General features: G+C 37.0%; 1 protein-coding gene across 1 annotated transcript in view; it reads left to right on the top strand.

Moving 5' to 3' along the window:
- The window catches only part of LOC104074384 (nuclear factor 1 B-type-like), a gene marked incomplete at its 3' end in the record, with an annotated part of 59,688 nt that extends 38,563 nt beyond the window's left edge, over window positions 1-21,125 (top strand). The window contains exons 8-11 of the mRNA XM_009574476.1: window positions 7,872-8,107; window positions 8,220-8,367; window positions 11,962-12,044; window positions 21,037-21,125. Of these exons, the coding sequence (XP_009572771.1) occupies window positions 7,872-8,107; window positions 8,220-8,367; window positions 11,962-12,044; window positions 21,037-21,125 (556 nt within the window). The remainder of the gene's footprint in view (window positions 1-7,871; window positions 8,108-8,219; window positions 8,368-11,961; window positions 12,045-21,036) is intronic.
- Between the last annotated feature and the right edge of the window lie 3,953 nt (window positions 21,126-25,078).

Below are 25,078 nucleotides of genomic sequence, written 5' to 3'. Positions count from 1 at the left end.
CCTGCTGAAGAACATCCTGGTGTCAGTGAGAAATTTTTTTCTGACTGAACTAAGCAAACAGAAGTAGTCAATCTTGCAAGCCTTTTGAGTTTGGATTATGAAAGGCACAGTTTACAGGTAACCTTAAATCAAATTTTGTGATATTTTGGATGAAATGTGCAGTTTTCAGAGGCACGGTAAAACTGCCTCCAATTTGGGAGATTTCGGTATTAGACCCTTTTCCCCTTACAATACATGGCTTACACTTGTTACATACTACAGTTCAAGTGAACTGCTGTCCACGTATTGACTAAAATTCCTGGGGCTGTTAAAACATACTTTGTTGCAATGTCGGCTAGTTTGCAGCTTTATCTTTTTAATGGTTTTATCTTTGTCTGAAGACAGAAATACCTGAACTGCTTGAGAAGAGCTGCTTCTGGAAGCTGGTGAGGCCACTTATTTTCCTCTCATAATTGATTGGGGTATTCAATTTTTTGTTCAATGAAAGATAGGCACACTCTTCATTGCCAGGCAGATGCTTTGTCATTCTTCAATGCAATAACAGCAGTCATTTAGCAGCAAAGAGGGAATCTTGTGAGGTATGTTTGGGCTCGTCAAAGGGTTTCCTGTTGGTTCCTGGGAGAATACTAGCAGAATAAGCTGACACAAGTGATATGTGTGCATGTGGTTTCTCTGGTATAGCTAGCACTTTTATTTGTTGACATTTAATAGTTTTCAGCTTCTTGGGCAAGTCTTTCCTTGTAATTTTTAAGAAATTATTGAAGATTAACTACGGCAATGTGCTGTTTTTAATTGTAATTGGGAGGCAGAGGGAGAGTACTAGCTTAACTGTATCTACTGACAAGCTATTTAAAGATTTAATTGCAGTTGTAAATGATTACTTTGCATTTAGTTTGCTCATTTTTAGTTTATTAAATGCATAGTTATAAGTCTCCAGAGTGCATGAAATACCATTTAACCCAAGGATATCTTTTGAACACTTATCTACAAAGAGATTTCCTTTCCCATGTTTGTGTAACATGGACTTACCCTGTTGTTAAGGCAAATATACAGGGAAAGCTGGGTATTTCCTTGTGCTCTATCTGTTGATAAATAATTCGGATTTTGTGAGCTCATAGGTAAAATTGTGATTTAGGATGGAGCACTCTTCGCCTAGAATGTCTTACGATATCTGTGTCTGAACATGGGTTGCTGAAGCTCTGCAGTTGCTCTCAGTTTCAGCAGCGTTACATCAAGAGGAAAATGCTTTCTCAAATAGATGAGACTCAGAGCCTTACAGATCAAAGTCAACACCTTGATTTCTCTCAAGAAAGTGATGTTGTCAGCCAAGAACTGGCAACAACATGTTTTTTCTAAAGCTAATTCCTCAAGCAGACAGGTAGCTGCATGTCACACCACCTTAAGCTTTTGTGTGGCATCTCCCAGTGAGGTCTGTGTAAGATGTGCTGTAGCAATGAGTTGCTCAGGTTGCAAGGGTATGGAAACTAGTGAGATTCATCCTTACGAAAAGTGGTAAGGGGTACTATAAAAAGGCAAAGTACATTTCTGTTGCTAACGTATGTCCAATAGCAGAAAGAAAATCTGTATAGCCTTGCTTCTTGTTAAACAAATGCTTTCTGGAACCCACCAGGTTCAACCTGAGGAGGAACTGCCCTATAGTACCTTCTACAGTCTCACTGGCAGTGCTCTAGTAATACCATTCCCCTATGTTTAGCAGAGTCTTAAAGGTATAATGTTATATTACTCAGACAGATAATAACTTGAGGATATGTCTTCTGCACATTTGATTAAACTGCCTTCTGTATCATTGAGCTGTCTCCAGTGGGAGACTAACATGGCCATTGGATGTTTACAACATGATGTAGCACTAGGGTGCCCTAGGCAAAAGCTCTACTGAGGTAAAAGGTTGGGTTTGTGTTGTATAACCGAAAAAAAAAAAAAGGGGGGGGGGGGGGAGTTAGAAAAATGGAAGATACTTCTTCCTGTTTCTTTTACTTGTAGATTTTCTGAAACATCCATCACCCACTGTGGATATCACAGAGCACAATGTCATGGACTCAAAGACAGAACTTATCAGCTATGATTTCCAGGTTCATAGGTGTGGCTAGTAGACAACTGTTAAAACAAGATATTTGGTGTGTGAGCAGGGGACCAAAATGTGCAGAACTGGATCTTCTACAGCTTCATCAATAAAATTAATTCAATCCATGGTCTCAAAAGTACACTGCCATAGGGTTTTGCAGTGATATTCTTCACCATAGTATCTTGCCATTACAAGGGTCTGAAACTGTTGAGAAGAAAAGGGTGACAGAGTATTTCCAAACACACTGAATGTAGTTTGAAACTGCACTCATTGGTTGATCTCTTGGTTATAATAGCGTAACCTTCTTGGGAAACACAGAGTTTCTATTGAAAAACCTGTGTTTTGAGATGCAAATATATTGTTCTCCAAGTATAGTGGTTAACTGGGGTAACATAATCTTTATTAAGCACTGAAACTTCTTTCTGAAATACCTAACACAGTATCATATATAGCTGTTCCTAGGACATGCACAGGATTAAGATAATTTCTGGCCTTTGTTGACTATTTCTTTGAAGATGCTTTGTATTTAAGATTCCAAGGAAAATTGGAATTATTTTATTCGGAATTTGGAATTATAAATACAATTTTTTTGTAAAAAAAGATACTGTGCAAATTTAAACATAAAATATATTTTATCATTTAAGCAACATAATAGCTTATATGAATTGTTTAATAAGTATGTAAAATTTCTGTTATGTTTGGATATATCATCTGTAGATATTAGTGTTGCCATTTCACTATGGCATCAGAAAGATTTTTTTAATGCTGGAAGTAGTGAGCTATATGACAAAACACTGTCCTAAAATGTAACTGAAGACCTAAGGTGTAAATGTGCTGACATTTAGGCAAATATGTAAACAGAAGTCTGGGAGAAGGTTGATTAATTAGTGATTATAAATACGTTAGCAAAATCCCAGCAGGGAAAACAGGTGTAGTGAATCCTGATTTTAAGAAAGTCCATATTCACTTCTGTTAGAAGTTTCTGTTAGGCTTCAGACCTAAGGATTAACTGAACGTGTGCATAGTGCACACAATCAGGTATTAACAGCCTGGCAATCTCAGTTAAGTTATGCTACAGCTATGACAGTGAATACAACTCATCTGTGGCTTTGGACACATGAATGGGGTAATCTGTGGCAATTCAAGACGGTGTGAATTAAAAGTTGGGAAATGTGACACAGATCTGCAAATCAAATTAGCCTTCAATACAACAATAGAAAAATGTATACCTGTATAAATTGGGGCTCAATTTGCCAGACCTTCATTGTGTTTGCTTCTTTCCCTCTCCCATTTTCAAATGCACAGCTTGTTTATCTAACACAGCTGACTCCATGCAATTTGCTTGAGGTTTATGCCTCAGGCATCATCTCTCTGTGAATCCATCACACAGACATATTGATGCCCTAGTTGATGGTAACAGTTGATTTTTCACCTGTAAAGCATTTGTCTGTAAGAATCCCTTCAGGGAAAACTGGAACTAGAACCTAGAACTTGTTTTAAATAAAGACAAAATGAATTTGTATTAAATGATGTGCTATAAATATTTGCACTTCTAATTCAAGTGGATACTGTCCAAATAGATATATAGTTTACATGCTAAAATATCTTTTGACATAACTGCAAAAGTTAAAAGGAGAACAGGTCACAGAAAATATTTCTAGCAGCCAGTTTTCAATAAGATTATGAGTTGACAACTTCAGAGGGCAATTTCTTGCCAGAGGGTTTCCCTCTTTGCACTAAAAACTTAAAGCAGGACAGAGGACTTGAGACATCTGAGACAGCCAGTGTTCTTGAGATTGTACCACTATCAACTACCACAGTCCAAAATCTAGACCTTTATTTCAAAAGCTTTTAGTTTTGTGTTTGCAAAGATAACCATAGAAATGTGAATTGAGTATAAACCAGTGCAGCAAGTTAGTGTCAGTCTGAAGACAGGCCTAAGTAATAACTCTGAGATAATTACATGATCTATTTATTTAGGACTACTTTATGATCTTAAGCTGCAAACTAATTATGATAACTTATGTATAAGTTTTGTTAACTGCTTCACTGTTGTTCACTGCATGCAAGAAAGACAAGTATGGATGTTTCAGGAAAGTTTCTTATGAGTGACATTCATGTAACACAATTTGGGAGAGTACAAGACTGCTTTTCATAAACTGTTTTCGAATATAGCACACCTAGGAAAAACACTGAAGTTTTAAGAAAATTTCATGTGTACTGTTTCCCATGACAAGCAGTGTCAAAGGGAGGACCTTAGTTCACATCTGAAAGACAGCTAGGATTGTTGAAGAAGAATTGTATATGTAAAAGTCCCGGTAGGTATGTGCTTACCTACCAATGAGGCTAGTTAAAAATTTAAATACAGGAAGCTTCCAGTATGGGAGAAGTTAGGTTCTTAGACATGGTACACCAAGCTCTGTCTTGTGTGTACTTATGCCTTCTTGTGTTATCTTGTTTGCTGAGCAATAACACCTGAACAGCTATTGCAATATACAGTATTTGACATTACTGCCAAATTTTAAAACAAATCTTATGTTACAAATGTGAAAACAGAGGTAAAGTACTTGAAAAAGGAAAATAATAGATGTTAGAGATTACAAAAATAAAAGCAGAATAAATCATAAAGTGCAGTCAGAAGATACCTGGGGAAATGTGACAATATGCAATAAAATTGTTAAGAGGCAGGTAACTAGGTTATAGTTGCATTTGAAATCCAATGTGCAGTCAGAGTCTGAAAAGTTGGAACCATAAGACTTAAACTTACTGAAGTAACAAGTTTTCCCTTTTCTTACTTAGGAGGTTTTATTTTTCTGTCTAGAGGTTGAGACCTCATTTTTCTTGTATTGTGTCTGCACTCAGTTTTACGTGTAGGACAGATATGGAACAATGCCTACCATTTAAGAAGACATTAAAAAAAAGAAAAGAAATAGAAATTTAGACACTTGGTGGGGGGGTCACAAACCGCATCCACTAAAATCACTAGCAAATTGCCCATGGATTTCAACAAGGACAGGATTTCACCCTCAGTTTGAATGAAGTGGGATGATGTACTGCACTGCTGTTATGTATCGCACAGGGAAAAACATGGTTTACATGAGAATGGGGTATATGTATATTCTTCGTCCTATAACTCAGCAAGGAAAGGGTTTGCTCATTTGGACCATATGCACAAGGACTAAGCTGGAGTCCATGTGAGCCATTGCATTCCTGTTGACCGGGATCACCAGGGAACAGTAGAAGATGATACATTGCTGTAAATTGTCCTGGTCTCCAGCTGTGTCCTTCTAATTCATTTGAGTCTGGCTTTGGAGACAGAGCTGTTTTTGGAAACTGATGACACTGGCTGTTTCAATCCATAAACTCCCTGGAATCTTCTTTCTTAGTTTTTAATAAAAGTTGATCGTTTTGGTACGGGATTCTCAGCTGGTTTTGTGATATGTTAGCACACCATATGAGCTAAGGCTCCTAAGGTAGCCCTGTGGTCACAGGTCAATGACTCCACCTAGGAGCTACCAGATGCAACTGGGAGGTGGTATTCCCTCCAGCAGCCTGTGTGGACAGCTGGGCTGCCAGGGCAGGAGAGGGGGCTTGCCTCTGCAGGAGGCTCCCCAGAAACGTACTGAAAATCCAAAGTAGCAAGCAGGTCTTACTGACAAGAATTTCGGTGTTTTAGAGAAAAGTTTATCATAAGGACTGCCTGTATTTCTGACAGTTTTCCCCACAAGTGCCTCAAACTGCATCACGGCTCCCTTACCTATGACAGAGCCTGTTTTATTGTAACATGGAGATGTCTCGAGTTGAACTCTGTACAACTTGCAATCAGCAAGTGAGGATACTTGCCTCTAAGTTTTGCAGTATCTTGGGTCATTTGTATGGGGAATTTATTTTAAGTAACTCTTAGAGGTTTTCTGAATTTATGTTAGTTAAAATTTTCATTTTGTAAGGTGGAGTCAGATTTCTGGTCTCCAAGACACCTGGTTTTAGAGGCTGGCAGGCCTTTAAAATAGAGCCCACAAAATAAAATTCCCTAAGCCACTGCTAAGATAGATGTCAAAGAAAGTGGACTTATTGACACATACTTAATATATGACTGTTTGCTGTAATATAAAGATGTAATTTGTATTCTTGAGGAAAGACCTCTGTAACTACTGAGTGAGTTCCCTACTTATGACCCATTGGTCATGTAAGCATGCAAGCAGACGCTCAGTAAACTTTTAGGCCACATTATTCTCTAGAAATTGTCTTGTATATATTCTGCCACATCTCATTTTCATTTCAAGTACACGTAACAAGCGAGATCTATCCAACTGTTAAGTTTCACCTAGTAAATAAAACTTAATGTAGCATGCCAGTTATTCGGGGAAATTGTGTTATTTGTGAAAGTATGGTCATTCCTGTCAATCTGTGCTGCTCTCTTATTTTGAATCTACTTTGACAGCTGACACTTATTCCTGTTACTAAACTCCTAGTAGTAAGTTCTCAGCTTGTGCAACTAGGAGCATGAATGAAAAAGTGGCAAATAACACCCAATTTCTATATTCGCAAGATTTTGGGATTCCATGGCTCTTCTGTCCCCAACCCTGCTCCAACACTCCCCTCCCTCCCCCTCAAACATACTGTTATGTTTAGGGGGTGACTTTTTTCCATTTAGAGGGGTAGTTTGTTGGCCACTTCTCATTAATGTGCACTTTTACTGTTATTTTTCATTGTAAGGCTTGTGATTTAGAGAGAGAAATAGTCTGCTAACTGCTTAATGTTCCTATGAATACAAGATAGGTCTCCATTTGCACTTGTATTTTCTAGTGTTTTCTTCTAGTTTAGTTTTAGGTGTCCTAAAGAGCAAGACTCTCCCTTGGAGGCACTTGCAAAGTCTAGTAAATCATACTGCCAGGAAGTTTCTCCTGCTATTAATTTTAAATTTCCTGCTTCTCAATTTCATTCCATTACCCCGAGTTTATACTTCCTGTACTTTCCAAATAATTCCTTCCGCTTCTGTGTGTTTATACTCTGCACATACTTGCAGTAATTGTCTCAGCCCAGTTATTATTTCATTACTGTAGTCATGTCTACCTCTTTTAACTTTTCCTTGTATCAGTTGAATCAGGTCCTTAATCAGTCCATTTCTTTACACTGAGTTATCTCAAATTTGACAAGATTCTTCTGATAATAAGATTCCCAGTATTTTTTTCCTTTGTATGGCTGTATTTTAAAATACCTATGATTCACAGAACACACAATCTGTTTAAGACAAAAGTTATCAGCCACTGTTGACAAAACTATTTACTACTTGCTAATTCCTACTGCAAGTTATTTACCATTGGAGTATTTACAGTCCTGCAGAATGTCTGAGGACAGGTTTAAGCATTGGATAAACATACACATTTATGAGTGAACAGTGCCAAATTCAGATGTGCCTATATGCAGAAAGGAGCATATTACCTTCATGACCTGTACCATAAGGTCATATACAGACTGCCTCTTGTATCTATGAAAGAAATGTCTTTGTTTATTATGCTCCTGACTTGCAAAGTTCCCATTATTAAACACTTCTCTGTTTTTGGTAGGCGGCTTTTGTCCAGATGTTACGATGTATGCATTATAGTGCATCGTATCCTAACCCTCTCCCCCACTCCCAAACCTGTGAATTATTAGTTAGCCTTCCAGTATGCATAATCTCTGTGGACAGCTATAGTCAAGTCTTGGTTATGCTCCAAGCCAGAGTGGTATGGCATGTGAAAACAGAGGTTTTGCATCATTCATTTGCTCTTAATACTTCGTACGTTAGGGCCTATGCCTGGTCAGTTTAATCCTGCTATCGTGGGATTTACTGTGGTTCACAGCCACTGCGTGAACAGCAAATATATTTTGACACAATCTGATGCATGCTGCATCCAGAAAGAAATAAAGCTTACCAAAAAGTACTGCTACTTAAGCATGTACTACCTATCTGAGGAGCGATCTGCTGAAAAATACCACATAGAAATTCATAGCCTTGTTAGAACGGCGCATTCCAGCATGCAGGTACTACGGTGATGGGCATTCTGGAAAACCCTAAGATAGGCGGGTAGGTTCCTTAAACGCAATGTGTATGTTTCACAAGGCATTCTTTTGGTTTTGTTTTGTAGCCTAACAGCAGTTAGGGAAAGTGCCTGGCCATTTTACTCCAGTTTTGGCACCCTCTCCCCATCACAGTGCGGTGCGACCTGTGACCCTGACCATGACAGATACTAAACCCATCACTACATCCACTGAAGGTGAGGCATCTTCACCTACAGCAACCAGTAAGTATTTCTTTAGGAAACAAAAAATGTCCATCGAAGATTCATTATGATTTCAAATTGAGGCCAGAAAAAGGCGCCTTTTCCTACTATTTGACCAAGTGGACGCTCATCATTTTACATGGAGAGCAAACATGATCTGACTACAAAGCTTTTCCTCCCCAAATTGCAACCCATGCATCATGTTACACGAACCAAAGTTTGTGACATGACAGCCAAAATGAAAGGGAAAAGCCTGCATATTTGACCACTATTCAAGAAAAAGAAAACATGGTTTTCATCTAAGGTGGACATTGTTAAGACATTGAGAAGCACACCGAGACAGCAAGGTTTTACAATGACCCACAGACGGAATTCCAAACAGAGATTGGATAATTTGCTCCTCAATGAACTTTCCTACAGAAATCAAGCCTTGTTACAACGCATACTGAATCCGAGCTATGACAATTGCATGTTCATATAGGTTGTGTCATTTTTAGCAAAAGCAACTGATGTGGCAAAAGAAAATTTTAATTCCTTGTCATTGCTGCAATGGATGGTAGATCCACTGTTCTTTTTTAAAAAAAACAAACAAACAAACCCTAACTTTAACATTTTAAGCTCTTTATTACTACAGAGGACCATATTATTTATCCTATTATCTTCAATGGAATTGCAGTTTTGGAAATAAGTGCAAAGGTGTTACTATGTATAGGGTAATTTCTTCTCTTCCAAGTACTCATCTTATGCTCAGTGATGCAGAATGTTGTTTTTTAACTACTTTCTGTGTTTCTGTTGTCTTTGAACTTTTATTTGGACTTGAGATGGCCAGTGTTACCAGTATTTATCAGAGTGGTGAAGATTTTTAGGAGACATTTCCAAACATACACTTTGGAAGAAAACTTACCAGTCTTTAAAAATATTAATCTCTTTAGGGTCTGTTACATTAAAATGACTTGCTTTGGACCTGTTTAGTATTTGAACTGTGAATCTAGTCCCTAACTTTTGGTCTGTCATTAACAGAGACCATAAACTCTATGTTTCTTAGATGTTATACTGCTTTAAATCTTTTCATTAGAATGTAAAGCAGAGATGAGACTCAAATGCATAAGAGTGGCCGAGATGTAAAGGAGGAAAACTGGTTATGCCTTTCTTATAAAAGGATAGTAGTAACCTTTGGACAAACTATTGTTTAAGTATAAACAAATATTATATGGATAGATTTAGGGAGGTATTTTAGCTGTTCTTTTAGTGTAGCAGAATTTTTGTCAAAATGTGGTAGAGTATGTCTGTATCCTCCTTGGTCGTTTGTGGTACAATTCTTGCACCTTTTAAGAAGAGTTAGTTTTAGTAGCAAACAAGAAGCTGTTGCTCTAAACTTTTGGTCCAGAGTAGAAAACTGAGAAAACTGAGTTCGTGCATAGTTTCAAGTATCCATGGTTTCATTCTGCTTCCTGTTTGACATGATCGTGCCTGGCCTAAATAGCTGTCTCAGATGAGGTCAGGGTTTCTGATACAAATTGCAAAAAGAACAAATACAATGTCAGAACTGAGTTGGGATGTTCTCTGGTAATCTGACCATGTTATTCATCATTACAGGAAAGCAAACCTAATCTGTTCATTGTCCTACTACTAAGGGAAAAATTTGGACCATATTTTCAAATGAAGTTGGGACCCAGTTTCTCGTGCAATTCATTGGAACTTGGATACCTGATTCCCCATGAACGTAGAACACCTTGGCATAGATATTTGAAATAACCCCCTCATACTTCCACAACAGTGTGCAAGTAATTTCTTGCCTAAAGATCCAAAGTCTGTCACTACAGCATGTAAATAATAATAAAAAAAAACCCTATGAACAAATTTTATTTGAATGTGCCAGTTCTGCACATGAGATAGCGTATAAATGCTATAAAGTTCAGAGTGTTATGGTCTTCAGAGTAGTGCAGTAGTCTGCTTGGTAAAGCCTTTTGAAAATGGATTGGTAACTCTAAGAGCAAAAAAGTGAAGGAACGTAGCTTGGTGATGAAGAAAATAGCAAAAAATGAGGGATCATGTCCTGCTGCTAATATAAATTATGTATGAATACATACAAACTGTATTATCAGTCATAACAGACTTGCCACACAGAGTGCTAATGTTAACTTAATGGCAAAATCAAGACTAAATATATTTTAAGGCATAGTTTTACTTTTATTTGCAATAACTGATTGAATGGTTCAAATTATATATAGATATGTATAAAACCCATATGTTTGGCCAACAAACTATCATTATTATTCAGTCTGATGAGAATAAAAAGACAAATGATTAGCACTGCTTTTCATTCTGAAGTGCAATAGCAGAGTTGTTTTGAATGAGAAAGAACAGCAGGCTTTGATAGTATTTGGGGAAGCCTGTGGTCTCCACCATAATTTCCTTCTAATAACAGATTAATTTTTATGACAGTTTTTCAGTAAAGCCTGTTTACTGTATAAAGCCTTTTTTTTTTTTTTTTTTTAATTTAATCGATTTCATTTGCTTGTATTTGCTGTGTGACTTTAATACTAACAGGCCAATTCAGTAAGTACTCCCATCTAGCTCCTCACTGGCATCCTTGTGTATGGCTGTTCAATTTTAGTAGTTTTGCTTTGTCTGCCAGCAAGTTTCCAGGTTGTGGTGCTGCAAGTTGCAGTGCAGATATCTCCACACTGGGAAGTGGAATAAGACCACCTACCTCATTTCTTAAGTGCCACCAAAAGCCATGAGAGGCTAATGGCTTTTAGGGATTACTGACAGAGACCAGACAGGAATATGACCTACAGGTGAAGGACCATATCCTGTAACTAATCCCAGCATCACCTACCATTCCCTTTCTCCTCGGAAGGGATTTCTTTAATCTTCCGTAGCAGACAGCAAAAGACTTCCTTAAATTGTCCTCTTGGGAAAATGTTGTTTCTTGTTGCACAGGGGAGTCGAATATTTAATATTATATTGCATAGTAAAAATTAGCTCCCTTCTCATGAAAATACAAATCAGATTATATCCTGTTTCCAAAGACCTGTAAAGATTCATTTCATGACACATAAGTAAACCGAACTCTTGATATAAAGTTAGGAAGAATAGGAGGAAAATCAACTCCATCCCAGCCGAAACCAGGACACAATTTTTGTTGTTTTTTTACAGTCTTGTGATGGGGTTTCACAGCAGTAAGAATAATAAGTGTGCATGAATATTTTCTCTCAACATTGTAATCTCAGTGATTTCACTGGTGCCTTAGACTGGTGTAATGGAAATGAGAAGCAGGCTCATGATTCCTTCGAATACAGACTTTATTTAATCACTTTAAAAAAATTAAAAATATATTAATCAGAGGAACTTCTATTTAACAGGAGACATCATTATGACTTACACATGCAGCTTCCATTGAAGTTTATAGGAATTTACACATCTTTCCAATTTTTGGTCCAATTTTTCTTTTGCGTTCTATTAAAGTTTAAATAAAGGAAAAACAGAGACGCATCCTATATATTGCAAAATCATAACTCTGGATCTCTCATATTTGTACTGTACCTGCACAGGGTAATAGTTATGATAGGTTGGTATTTTTATCAATCTGTTTTGTTCTTCCTTAATCAGCCTACACAGCCTCAGGCACATCCCAAGCCAATCGATATGTGGGACTAAGCCCAAGAGACCCATCCTTCCTACACCAGCAACAGGTGGGCAAGTTTCACATAGGTGTAATGATTTAGAGAAGCTTTGCAATATTACCTTCCTACGTGCTGCCACTGTTATCTTGGATTAGACTGGGATCCTAAGGGTTTCAGTATTTGTCATGTGAAGATGAAGTTTATTCAAAACAAAACTGAATCCTTTAAGAAACATCAATTTAGCATATGCTTTATTTCTTAGATTTGTGCCATCTTAAGGAACTTCTAATCATATTTCTTTCAATTATTTTATTTTTCAAGAGCTCATACATGTAAACTTTAATAGGATTTTAGGAAAGAGAACGAGGTATGTAAGAAACAAATACTCATTTCAAAATCAGTTTAAAAAATAAGCAAAATTTCCAAAGCAAAAAGTCCAACTTATTATTTTCAAGCTATTTTGTTTTTTTTTCCCCAGATGTTTAAGCCTACATTTCTTCATTTTAGTTCTAGAAGATGAGTTATAAAACCAAATTCTCAATGCAACACATCATCATTTCTAGTTTAATAGGTTTAAATTGGTCTGCTGATTTCAAACATGATAAAACCACATTTTTGTTCTAGTTTCTTACATCATTTATGTTTCAAGTAGCATTTTGAATTTCACATCTCATTAATGCGGTAAATTTAATGCAAATGAAGTGTTTACCCAAACTGTGAAAATATACAGCCGAGATTAATGATGGCTTACAAACAAATTAGCTGCAGTCAGTAGCAAGGCCATGCATATACAGAAATGCTACATTGCTAGTAACATGAATAAATTCAGACCCTTTAGAACTTTAACGTATTTTATGATGTGTGTTTGTGTTGCTCCTAGATCTTAACAGTAGACGACTTCGAAATTAACAACATGTAAAATGTTATAAGGAAAAAAGCTGAATGTGGCAGTAGGAAAAGGGCTGTTAAATAGTCCTTGGTATTTATTGTACTGTATTTTTCTCTCAGGCTTGGGTTCCTGTCAACAGTTGGTACACATGCCTGTTTCATTTTTCAGTAAACCTACCTGTTCTGTGTTTGCTGAGATATAGCTGAAGTGTGCTTCATCTGGAACTCCCTATCCCTACCCACTCCCAGGGCAAGGTGGCAGTATGTCCGTTTTAAAGGTCACCACATGCAGAGTTCAGAGAAAATCATAAAGATGATCATTTATTCAAGATAGTTGATGCTTTGCCAACTCTTTTTTAACCAGTGAGACCTAACTGGAAACATCTGTACACTTTTATGAAAATACCAAATGACAATTAGTGGTTTTGCCAACCATTAATTTTTCAGTAAATTTTCTAGTGTATTGCCTTTTTTTCAACCTCTCAAAGATTGTTGTGTTATGAAATGTGTTATAATTACTATAACATGGTTCTTTTTAAAAGATACACAGTATATGTTTATTGTATTTTAAAACACACACAATGTGTCTCTTTTTAAACACAGTGCATATAATTTCTGGATTTCTTTTCATGTGAAGTTTTACACAGTATCCTTTGAAAAGTCTTTGTCATCCAGTTAACTTGGGGATGTGCAATAAAAATTTTTTTTCACTACATATTTTTAGACACAATTTTTTCTGCAAATTTGCTACTGCCTAAGCCCACTCCACCTTCTTCCAAGTTCATTGAAAGAGTTACAAGCTTCTTGTCACATGCCAGAAGGTAGTGGCAGCATGCTTAATTTCCCCTTGGCTGAGTTTATGACATGTAATTCATATATTGCTTGTTTCATGCATCTTCTATATATTTTTGGCTTTGTGTAGATGGAAATAAATTTGGAGATTTCAGCAGTGTCATAGGAACATAAAAGTGAGAGGGATCTCAAGGGTCATCACAGTCTTTGGTGTTTACATGCACTGTGTCTTATACTCCCTTCCATGGTAAAACATGTGGCCAGATGGCTTAAGGGGAAGGGGAAAATAAATTAGGTCTCACATACACTTCATAAACAGAAAAAATCTTCAATGCCACAGTGTGAAACCAATGTTCTCCCTTCTAAAGTATATTGCTTCACAGTCTCATTTTATTGATTCAAGAGCATCAGTTGGTGACCATATAGTGGTGAGTGACCATATCAATTGGTAAGCCATATAGTAAATTTAAAAATTGTGTCATGCTTTCATCTTTGCTGTGAAATCTCTATTCTTTTCTAACTTACGCAATGGATACATGTGTATGCTTGCCTGAGTGTGTTTGGGGGGGGTGTGCGTGTGTGGATGCTTATACATATAAATATGTGCAAAATTAGGGAATAGTATGTACTGCTGAAACCATTTGAAAGAACAGAATACTTTAACAACAAAGCTTTTTTCAGATGGATAAATATGAATATATAAGTGCGTATATATAAGTTTCTAATGAATTAGTTACCTTCACTCACTTAAATCCTAAAGGCATCTCTGAGATGACAGTGCCATATATGCTTATTACCCAGAAAGTGAGGTAGAGCACTGAGATTGTCTAAACAACTTTAATAGAGCAAAGGTTATCCTTTGGTAAGGCAGAAATGGAATTGATTTACGATGTCCTTTCATTACTTTACAACAATTTAAAAGAGACCACTCTTCCTGTGGCAGATTTTAAATGCATTTGGTTTAAAGCAGCCCATGATGAATGAAAAGAAAAATCAAGGGGTACATGAAATAAAGGCAATCAATCATTTTGTATTAGCGGAGAGAAATTCTAAATTAGAAAGCCAATGGTTTTAGTTCCAGAGAGGTCTTTTAAACATTCACCATACCCTGTAATGCACATTGACCCCTCAAGAATAAATATTGTCACCGGTACATTTTTTACTTCATTGGAGGAGTCTTTATGAAGATTTATTCTCTCTGGTTATGAGAAATATTGGCATGTACCGTTGAGTACTTTTTGTTGTTGTTAAAAAGCACCATTATGTAGCCTGTTTAAATTACTGTAACCACAATAAATTTAGAAGTTACACATGTATTTTGCAACACGCACTTACATGGAGTCTTTTGACAAAGTGATAGTTTGCTAGAACTTCCGACAAACAACTTATAGCACAGCCTACCTGGAATACTCACATTTAGATGGGAAGCATTGAATACAACTTTGAAAGACAGTGCATAGTAGTGCCAATGGGAGCAGTTTATTTGCTTTTACTGATCTGGATACTGTGAAAAATAAGCTGTTACATGAATTACTTAGCATGCTACATTGATAGTTAGGAAGACAAGGTTCTAATGAGGAATTATAACTATGCAGTCCACTTTCTGCTGCAATTGCTGGTGGGTCTTCCTGTTACCTGCCTTGAAATACCAGGTATTTCTATACTGTGACATGAATAGTTACAAAACATACCTCTTGCTTCATTGGCATCTAGAGAGTCACATATAACTTATCATTTTGTTGTAAAAAAGTCATGTCAGCCCCCCCCACCCCCAAACTGTCTATTACAGATAGTTAATGACCACTTGGTTTGCTTGTCTTGGTTCAGCATCAACTTCTGGGAGTTGTTAAGTATTGATAATGTAACTGCAGGGAGGGCACCATAGGAAGGGGCAAGGGAAGTGATAAGAGCTAGTACCTGAGTGAGACAGTTTATCTTAATTTTACTGTTGGTGGTTGGTAGGATTATTTTATGAAGTCAAATCTAGTACTTGGTGCTCATCATCTGTGCTGAGAAACATCTTAAATGAATTGTGCATAAAAGAAAGGTTGGATAATCTTCACAATTATATGGGAGCACCTTTTTCCCCCCTTCTTTCTCTGATTTGCATCTACTGAAGATTCGTGGTTTCCTCTACTGGATTAGAGGAAAAAGCAACAAATTGAGGAAACTCAGTCAAATTCAATCTTCTACAAGTGGACACAGTCCCTTGCCAGATTTTAATTGTGTCTCCATTCTTTTGGCTAAATAATTTTAATGGAGAGATCATTAGTTCAGTAACAAAGTCTTAATGATCAGGATTCTCATGGTTATGTGATGGCATTTCTGTAGCCTCCTTGTGTTACTGTTCCCAACTTCATGAACTTACTATGTTCTTGAAATGATAGACACTTAGAGACAGATTGATGTTTTTTCTGGCTATAAAGCTAGAATGTTGCCAGAAATGCTAGTCATGCACTTTACTTATGTAAACAATATAAAAAGATGGATGGATGGATGGATGGATAGGTAGACATTTGTATTTATTGCAAATACAGGTTAATGGTTTCACAGATAAGAAGGTTTCTGTTGGAATGAATGAAATAACTGACAGGTTTTCTTTCTTGGCCATTTATTTAATTTTAATGCACCTTGGAGTCTTGTATGGGTGATTCTATTTTTAATTAGAAAATATAAGTAGATGGGACAGCTATTGAGGTCTGTGAAGACAATGACCTCTACAACTTTCCTGTCTGTTACAGTAAACCATGCTAACTAATGCTGGCCCAATTACTGAGGAGCTAGTGAACTCCTCCAGCCTTTGCACTGATTAATACAATGGCATGGTTTTCACTAGAGCTTGGACTTTCCAGGTGTGGTGTGTGGTTTGCATGATTTTCACACAGCTTTGACATTTATGAGTGAGACATTTGCCATGTACGTAGTAATAAGAAACACTTCAGGTCTCTAAAATGCAAAATCAGAAAACTGTAGATTGCTCTTTATTTCCTATGCACCAGACTGCCCTGCCTCTTCAGTAGGAAGTTGTTCTTACCAGATGCATCCTTTAGTTACTGAATCACACAGTTCAAAATGGAGTTCTCTTCATGCTATTCATCACGGAAATTGTAAACTTAAATGTCCACTGAACACAGAGTATCTGTTTGCAAAATGTTTTGGGTGGATGTTGCTTTTGCTTTCAGCAGAAGGTTGAAAGAAGAACACAAGTGGACTCTTAAACAGAACTCCTCAGTAAAGCCAGGAAACAGGTTATCAACACTTAGGCTGTTCTTATTGTGTCCCTTATCATAATTGACAGTTTGACGTAAAACTGGGTCACATGACCACCAGGGAGGTATGTAAATGGATAAGAGGTCACCTTTCACATATGCTTGCTGGAAAGGAAACACATTTAAAGGAAGTTTCAGTCAAAACAAAGACAATATGCAAATGTTAAGTTTTATGGGCTTTTCTCAACTAAGAGAAGCTATAGCACAGTCTGCTATTACACTTTCCAAAACATGTATCTACTTTCACTAGCGATCACAGAAGCTTGAAATGAATGTTAGTCTTAGGCAGCCACTAAGGAGAATACAAAACCTACTTAAATATTAACCTGTAAAAATTATTCAGACTATGATTAAAGATTGAGCTGTTGACTATGGGTTTTTCATGTACGTAGGACTTGCACACTTAAAACTCTGCAGGATGATTGTGCTTGGAAGGTGCCCAGTTTAAACTGAAAAGGCAGCTGCAGTGAAATCTTGCTCTTGGGTAGAACTTCACATCAGTACGTCTCACAGCACTGGAAAGAGCAAACCAAAATCACTTTCCTAGAATTTTACAGAGGGCAGAACAGGAGCAGGAAGGTGGATGACCTTCAGGCAGGTGGAAGAGTTAGGAGAAGCACTCGGTCCACTGCTCTGCTTCTGCCTGGGCTGGTGGTCCCTTTCCCATGACACGGCTGAGGCGGGTGTGCTCAGGGAGCTGCACTGCCTCCCTGGAGAAACACTTGCAGTGGCTTTGTGCTCTCTGCTACTTCATGAGTGCAGCAGCAAGGACGTATTGCAGGGACGAGAGACCGCTGCAGCTCCACGTGTCAGGAAATTGGCTGGGCTGCCTGTGAGGTTTCCCCATCTGCTGCAAGGCTGGCCATGCTTTTCCACTTCAGAATACAGACCCATGTTCTTTTCTGTGTGGTTAGGTGAGAGAAAAATAAAAAAATCATTGACAACGTTTTGTGGATGGAAGGTGTTATTGAAGTGGGATTAATGTGGCTTGCCTTGCTGAAAACGACAAAGCCGTGGGACTGAGGAGCCGGCCTGTCCAACAGGCTTCTAGGAAAGACTTTTCCCCATGTCACATGCCAGATCAGGTCATTTATTTTGCATTCATAGCATATTTTTGAGAAAGTTAGTAATATTTTTCAGCATTTATTAAACGTCTCATGAGGACTATTTCTTAAGTCCCTCTACTGAGGAATTTAAGTTTTGTCAAGTAGCCTTCAAGTGGTTTCCTGCCTCTCCCTTTCACACGTCCTGCAGAGAAACTCTTTTAGGTGACTTATTGCGGGTGAGAGTGAATGTGCCTTCTAGTGTCTCCAGCTAACACTGTGGCATGATTTTAGAGGTCACTTAAGTTACTCTGAGGACTACAACTAGCCAGAAGGCTTTCAGCATGACTCCAGGCAACATGGAGCACTAAAAATACTAAAGTGCCCTACATCCTTCCAAAGCTTGGTATTCACGTCAGGTCTTTTTTTTTTCCCTACTGGGCTGTCTGGACATCCTCCAAGGGCAGCGTTCCCCCTGCTGCTGTGAACAGACGTCTTCTTCCATCAAATGGAGCCAGGGCTCGTAGAACTCTTTTAAGCTTCTCCAGCCTTTTTACCCAGAAAACACTCAACACACATGAGGGATGCAGACGCAGACTTTGAAAGTGATATTTCTACATACTTTCAAAAGTGTATTTCTAAATCTTAGACATCTTGATCTCTAAGCAGGAGTGATTTGGGAGAGGAAATTTTATGGGAGGGAGGAAAAAAAAAAATTCCTGGCATATTAGTTTTTAAAGACAGCATGGCAGCTATGTGAGCCTGCTGAGGAGTGTGGAGCAATAATTTTTAGCATAGGGAAGGTGGTTTTCAGCACAGCTGATGCAGTCCTGGGCTTATCACAGAACCTATTGTCATGTAGACCTGTAGTTCTTCAAGGTGTTGTCAGTATGGCACAGTTGATGCAGTGAATAGCACTACAGTTTACACTAACTATAAGCCTGGTGTAGCATGAATCTTCATATACATGTGCCTGTATGTGTCTACAGCTTATATATAAAATGCACATGTTCTATTATTACCATTACAGTATTTAGATATATATGTATTGAGGTACGTATGACTGTATATAATATGAAGTATGCCATTATTAAAATTCATGAAATAGGTTTTGAAAAGCTCTTTTTGGAGCTTTCTTAATGATAAATTTAACACATTAGCTGTACATGTGGAAAGTTTTCATACAGACTGCGGGAAGAATATGATGATTTAGTGCAGAAGCTGATTTACTAAAACGTAATGTATCAACCCCTTACTGTTTTCCCCGAATTGCAAATGCAGGTTCTATAGCAAGCTAAGTGCTTGCCAGATTTTTGAGCTAGACCTAAGCACATAAAATAATTTGGTAACACTAAGTTTGTGATTTTAGTATTTTTTATTTTTTATGGTCTAATCAGCCAAAGGGCTTTTATTCATAGATTTTATATTTTGAGAAAGAAGAAAAGAGGGGGGTTTTAACCTTTCAGTCTTGTGTTTCAGCTGGAAGTGAGTTTTTATAGCTAAGTTATAAAGCTTTAAAATATGCATCTGTAATGAAGATGATGACATTCTTAAGGATTATAGCAGAAATACATCTACCGTACATTGAGTAACTGAGCTGACATATTTTACTGTCTTCAATATTAAAATCAGGTTTACAATACTGTTTTGTATAGTGACTAAACCAAATATTTACTTACCCCTTTCTTTAAACATATTTAATGTATTATTCACAGTTACCTCTAGCAAATTTTTTGACTGCATGTTTCCTTTTCTGGTTAATTTCATGTGGTTTAGTCATGCTTTTAATGGCCTTTAGAAGGTCCCTTGGAGTTCTTTAGATAACAAACAAGAAACAATCCCTATGAAAACATCAGAGACTAACATTTCCATTTCTCAGACCTTAACAGCAGGAAGCTTATGAGTCTAACAGCCGGACAGGGTCAGGTTTGCAATATTGTCTTGTCCTCAGCATTTGTATTTTTCAGGAAAAGACTGCAATTAATTGTGCTCCTGTGAAAATAGTTTATTATAGTTGTTTGCTGTAGCCTGTGCTATCTAAAGACTGTGAATATGGACAGAGAAAACTAAAATGCATCAAATGCAATTAAACTCAGCAACCACATTTTATCTTCAATTCAGAGTGCTGTATCATGTGGTACAGCACATATATGGTATATAATGGTACAGCAATTTTTACACAGCATGATTATACAGAGGTTAAAATGTATGTTTTCTTCACAAGCCAGATAAGTTCACTTTCATAAACTTAAAAATAAGCAGTATATTTTTTCAATAAATCTGCTAACACTATAGGGCAGCTGTTAAATAAACAGAGCTATAGAGGGTTGCTTGAACAATCCATGAAGGCACAACTGATGATTTGAGGATCTGGGAAGAATTTGTTTCAGCTAACATTTAGTACATTCCTCCTTATATTAAAATCCAATAAAATATTTTAAATGCTACTATTCTGAGTCTAAGGCAAGATTAGACTATTTTATCGCCTCTTGCTAAATAATGCCACTTTCAGTAACACTAGATTAATAAACTTCAATTACACAATACCTTTACCCTTCTCAAATAGCAAGATAAGGACATACAGTTTGTTTAATTTGGGCAAATTTTCTATAAATTGCATGTCTTCTATGTTTCACAAAATGCATGCTACAAGATATTGATTATATTTGACCTTTACTTAATACACATTATATAGAGCATTGCTTAGAGAAAAAAGCATTTTTATTTCCTTTCTTAAAGTATCTCGCTATTGAATATTAACATTTCCTTTTATTCCAGCTCAGTTTGTAATCTAATAATGGCTAATTGTTATGTGCTAAACACTAGTTACTCTTTTATGCTTTATTAATAGAGGAGCATATTAAAGTAGCATTATCTTAAGCAAATCTATAGGCATTTATTTCTCAGAATAAGTTATTTTTCTTTGTTTGTTTGTTTTATTTTTTAAAGTTACTTCTTGGGAAAGTAAGGCTTTTGCCATGTACAGTACTAGTTTGCATGTATTCATTTAAATACTAAAAACTGTAGTACTGCTCGATGCATATCTGACTGCTAGGTTTCAATTGACAGCTGAGAATTTGTGACTGGACCATGAATCAAAACGGCAGGCATTTATACCCCAGTGCCAGTGAGGATACATTGGGAATTACTTGGCAAAGGTAACATTTTAATTATTTCCACCCCTACACCACCTCTAAAAAAGTTGCATTGAGCTACAGTATCTGTTTTAGCGGGCCTCCAGAGGAATATGTGACAGCATTTGATCAAAACACGCGTGTAACGTTTCTCCCATACACATTCAGGTTATCTTTAGTGTAAGCTGAATTTAGAAACTACCTTAATTAAGCACCTGGAATGATAATGCTGTGCTGTCAAATGCAAAGGGTTTGTAAATTTAAGGGAATACTGATCTTAGGCTTTAAAAATGAAAATGTCATTTGCAGAATTAAAGGTCATATTTTGCGGAGCTTAGTGGTTAACACAAAGAAAATGATGCTGTTAGAGGTATAGATGAGTATAATAATAAATGTCTGAGGTGGTGGTGGTTTTGGACAATGAATAACCATACTATTTATAGAGACTTTTCTGACTAATTGGCTGGTGTAGATTTAGGTCACTAAGGTAAGATATATTTCTCGACTAAATAACAGAATAATTAGGAATGATTTACACAAAAGAGAGTTTCTTTTTGTATGAAAAAAAGGCAAACACAATAAAAGCCATTAATAAATTACTCATTATTCTCATTTACATCTCTTGGTATATAATGAATTATGGTAACACTAGAGGTGTGTGTGTCTAAATAGGTGTGTAAACAAATCAGCATAATTGTGATATATCAGTTTTTCACCTTTTTCATGTACAGGATTATCTGCAACACTCGATATTTAGTGGGGGTTGTACCTGTAAAGCCTGTGGGTTGGGAGCCTGTCAGATGCAGTATTAGCTACTCACTCTCAAACTAATTTTAAATAGTTCTTGGACATTTGTGTGCACATGAAAGTATATGTACTTCTGAATAGTTTGTGTAAGTATGTGTGTGAGTGTGAGTGTGTATAAGTGTTGTGTACAAAATGCCTTTTGATGCACTGTATTGTAGTATGGATTGCTAGAAGGTTTGGGGGTTTGGAGTATTAGCTTGGAAGGGTAATTATGGAATTTGAAAATTGGTGCTATTTACAAATCTGAAGTTTAAATGCCTTGAATATTTTTGCTTTACTTCTCCTTTTTGCAATTTTTCTGAAATAATATTTAAAATCTGGAAGAATTGTGGTGGCGAAGCAAGGTGTTGTCATTTCTTCCCTTTTAGATTAAATGGTTCAATGGAAAATTAGCTAATGGATTCACCTCATCTCCTCAAGAGCTGTGATTCACATTATAAATCCCCATCATGCAGTAATTGCCGCAGTTTTCAATGTACTGCCAAGAGTGAATCCAAACTGAGCTAGTATAGCACAGAGGAGGTGATTTATTCTCACACTACAAAGAGTGTTGCTTTTTCAGGGCATTGACAGGCGTTAGGAAATTATATCGCAACTGCCTGTCTAGGAATATCCTTGAATGGTTTTAATCAGTCATCACTCGAGTCCCCTTTAAAGCAATGCCAGTTTATATCGGCTGAAGCACTGTCCCAGTGTTTGCTGAATTCTGCTTTTCAGTACCCACCACACAAGACCCTTGGGCATAAATTATGAAAAGAAAGGAAAGGGGGGAAAAAGATTTCTAGGCGATGACCAAGAAAACTTTGGTGATGAATACAAGCACGCTCCATGATCCACTCACCTTTACAGGCAAAACTGCTTGCAGGTTGCTCCCAGGGTGCTGCCTGCCACTTTGACCCTACCAACATAGAAAAGTGCTGCCAGATGAACTTGGGCACAAATTCTGCCATGGGCATCTCTTTACAGGCTATGCTTACTTGGCCTTGAATTAAGCACAGCCTTAGAGAACAAAGAAACAAACTGTTAGTTCTCCCTAAGTAGACAGCTCTTAGGATTTGGGCTTTGGAATACAACATTTTTCAAATCCCATGTAGGTGAGGATCTAAGAAGAGAAATGATACCTGCACAGACTAAGGAGCAACAAGCCCTTCTAACACTAAAACTAGCACTGAAAAGAAGAATGTATTGCAAAAGGAATTGTTGCTTGTTGGCAAAGAAATATATTCTAGTCCAGACAGTCAAATTTTCCCCAACAAAATGGTTTGATAAATGTTGGATTGTGTGATTTCCTCCAATCTGTAGTGCTCATTTCAATCTGACCTTTTACAGGAGGCTTTTGTGGTTATTTTAAGTATACTGATTTTTCAGAAATATCATTGACGTCAAGAAGATAAAAAAGTTGGCAGTACCTCAGTGTTAGCTGTCCTGTCTCTACAGAAATCAGGTAGCAGAGGTGGCCAAGCTGAAAGCTTTGTCATGGAGCATTGTTGGTGAACCACACCTTGAAAACTTGGGGAGAGTGAATGATGAAAAAATCTCTGTTATTTCCATTTTTTTTGTCTTATTAGTAGCTGCCTGTCATACCTGATGGTAATATGATGCATAGATTTCAAAATATGATACACAGATTTCAAAATATATTTTCTGGGTTTTTCTTTCTTTATAAAATCACGTATCTGTTGGCATTTAAAGTCCCAGGTATAAGACAGTAAAGGTCCATATGCAAAAGAGTGAACTTTGCAAAAAAAAAGAGAATATGAATAATACAAGACAAAAAAAACCCCAAAAACAAATCCACAAAACTTTAAGTCGTTGATGCACCGTTTTCTTCAAAACCAGAAGACTTGCAAGGAATAGTGATAATAAAAACTAGATTAATACTTTGCTTAGCTGAATGAAACATTCTGGTATCTTTAAAGGAAATGCTTACATAAAACATCCTGTGAGCATCCTAAAAAAAGGGAAAAAAACCCCGTTATTTGGTAAGATATTTTGAAGTAGTGATTTTTATTTTGCTCCTGATACCCTAACCATCTACAACTTTTTTTTGTTGTTGCTTATTTGCTTATTTACAGTATTTATGGTATATATTTTATTATGTCTGCTGAACTTTGAACAACATTTAAGCACATCGATAGAATTAAGTTCTCAAGTACTTTTAAGATCATTTAGATCAATTTTTTGCTGTACATATGAAGAAGATACTCAGAAACCATTAAAAAAAAAAACAACTGTCTTTTTTCATAATCACAATTCTGTGATAATAACTGTTTTCCTCAAGACAGAAGGTGAGGGGAAGCTGTGAAAATCTGTAAGGCTCAATTAGGAAAATACAGTCTCAGTTGCTACGTGAGAGCAAGAGCATATGCAACAAGTAAACTTAAGACATGAGTGAGAGTGAGAAAAAGTGTGTGTGTGTGTCTAAGTCTGATAACATGAGCTTGAGCCTGAATCTCAGCCACTCATTATGCCATTGATATTAATTCCAGTGGGACCACTCACAAAAGCCGGCACGATGGATCTCTTTTAGAGCTTGCTGAGTATTTGCAAGTCTTTCACAGATTGTAAGCAAATTTTCATTGCCAAAGTGTACATTTTAACTCAGCTATTGCCAAATATATCTTTATTCCAACTATTGTTACTTATATGCATTTTTTTAACAATCTTTCGGTGTTAGTTTTACGGGTTAACTGCTACTTTAACATTACATTTACACTACCCGGGCAAATGCACTAGGTTAACATTTCCTGCTTTTGGTCTGTTATCTTGACCATAAGCATAGTACAACAGCTGGTTTGTTCCTGGAGATGCTGAGGGGACCTCTGTTCTCAGAGTGCTGAATTTCCTTCTGTAGGGGTGTTCAGCTTTCCAAGCATCATTTTTTCCCCCCAGTACCACTCTGGGTTTATGATAATAATGCTGATAAGGCAATCAAATGGGATAATCTCTGACTTGTGAAAGAAGTAGGAGGGGAATTAAGAATGGGTGCAGATTGCTTTTGTAGCACAGTACCTTGTGTCTGTTTGGTATTGAGCAAATGTAGCTAAAGTAACATAGGGTATTGAGCAAACGTAGCTAAAGTAACATAGTCAGCAGCATTGCTGTGGCAAGCACATTTTGGCAAACACAGACACCTATTAAAGCAATGGTTCATACCCTCTGCCCCGCCC

The sequence above is a fragment of the Fulmarus glacialis genome, unplaced genomic scaffold (genome assembly GCF_000690835.1).
Source record: "Fulmarus glacialis isolate BGI_N327 unplaced genomic scaffold, ASM69083v1 scaffold35073, whole genome shotgun sequence".
In the NCBI taxonomy this organism is placed as follows: domain Eukaryota; kingdom Metazoa; phylum Chordata; class Aves; order Procellariiformes; family Procellariidae; genus Fulmarus; species Fulmarus glacialis.
Note: the sequence above shows the minus strand (reverse complement) of the source record. Positions and strands in the feature narration are given on the sequence as shown.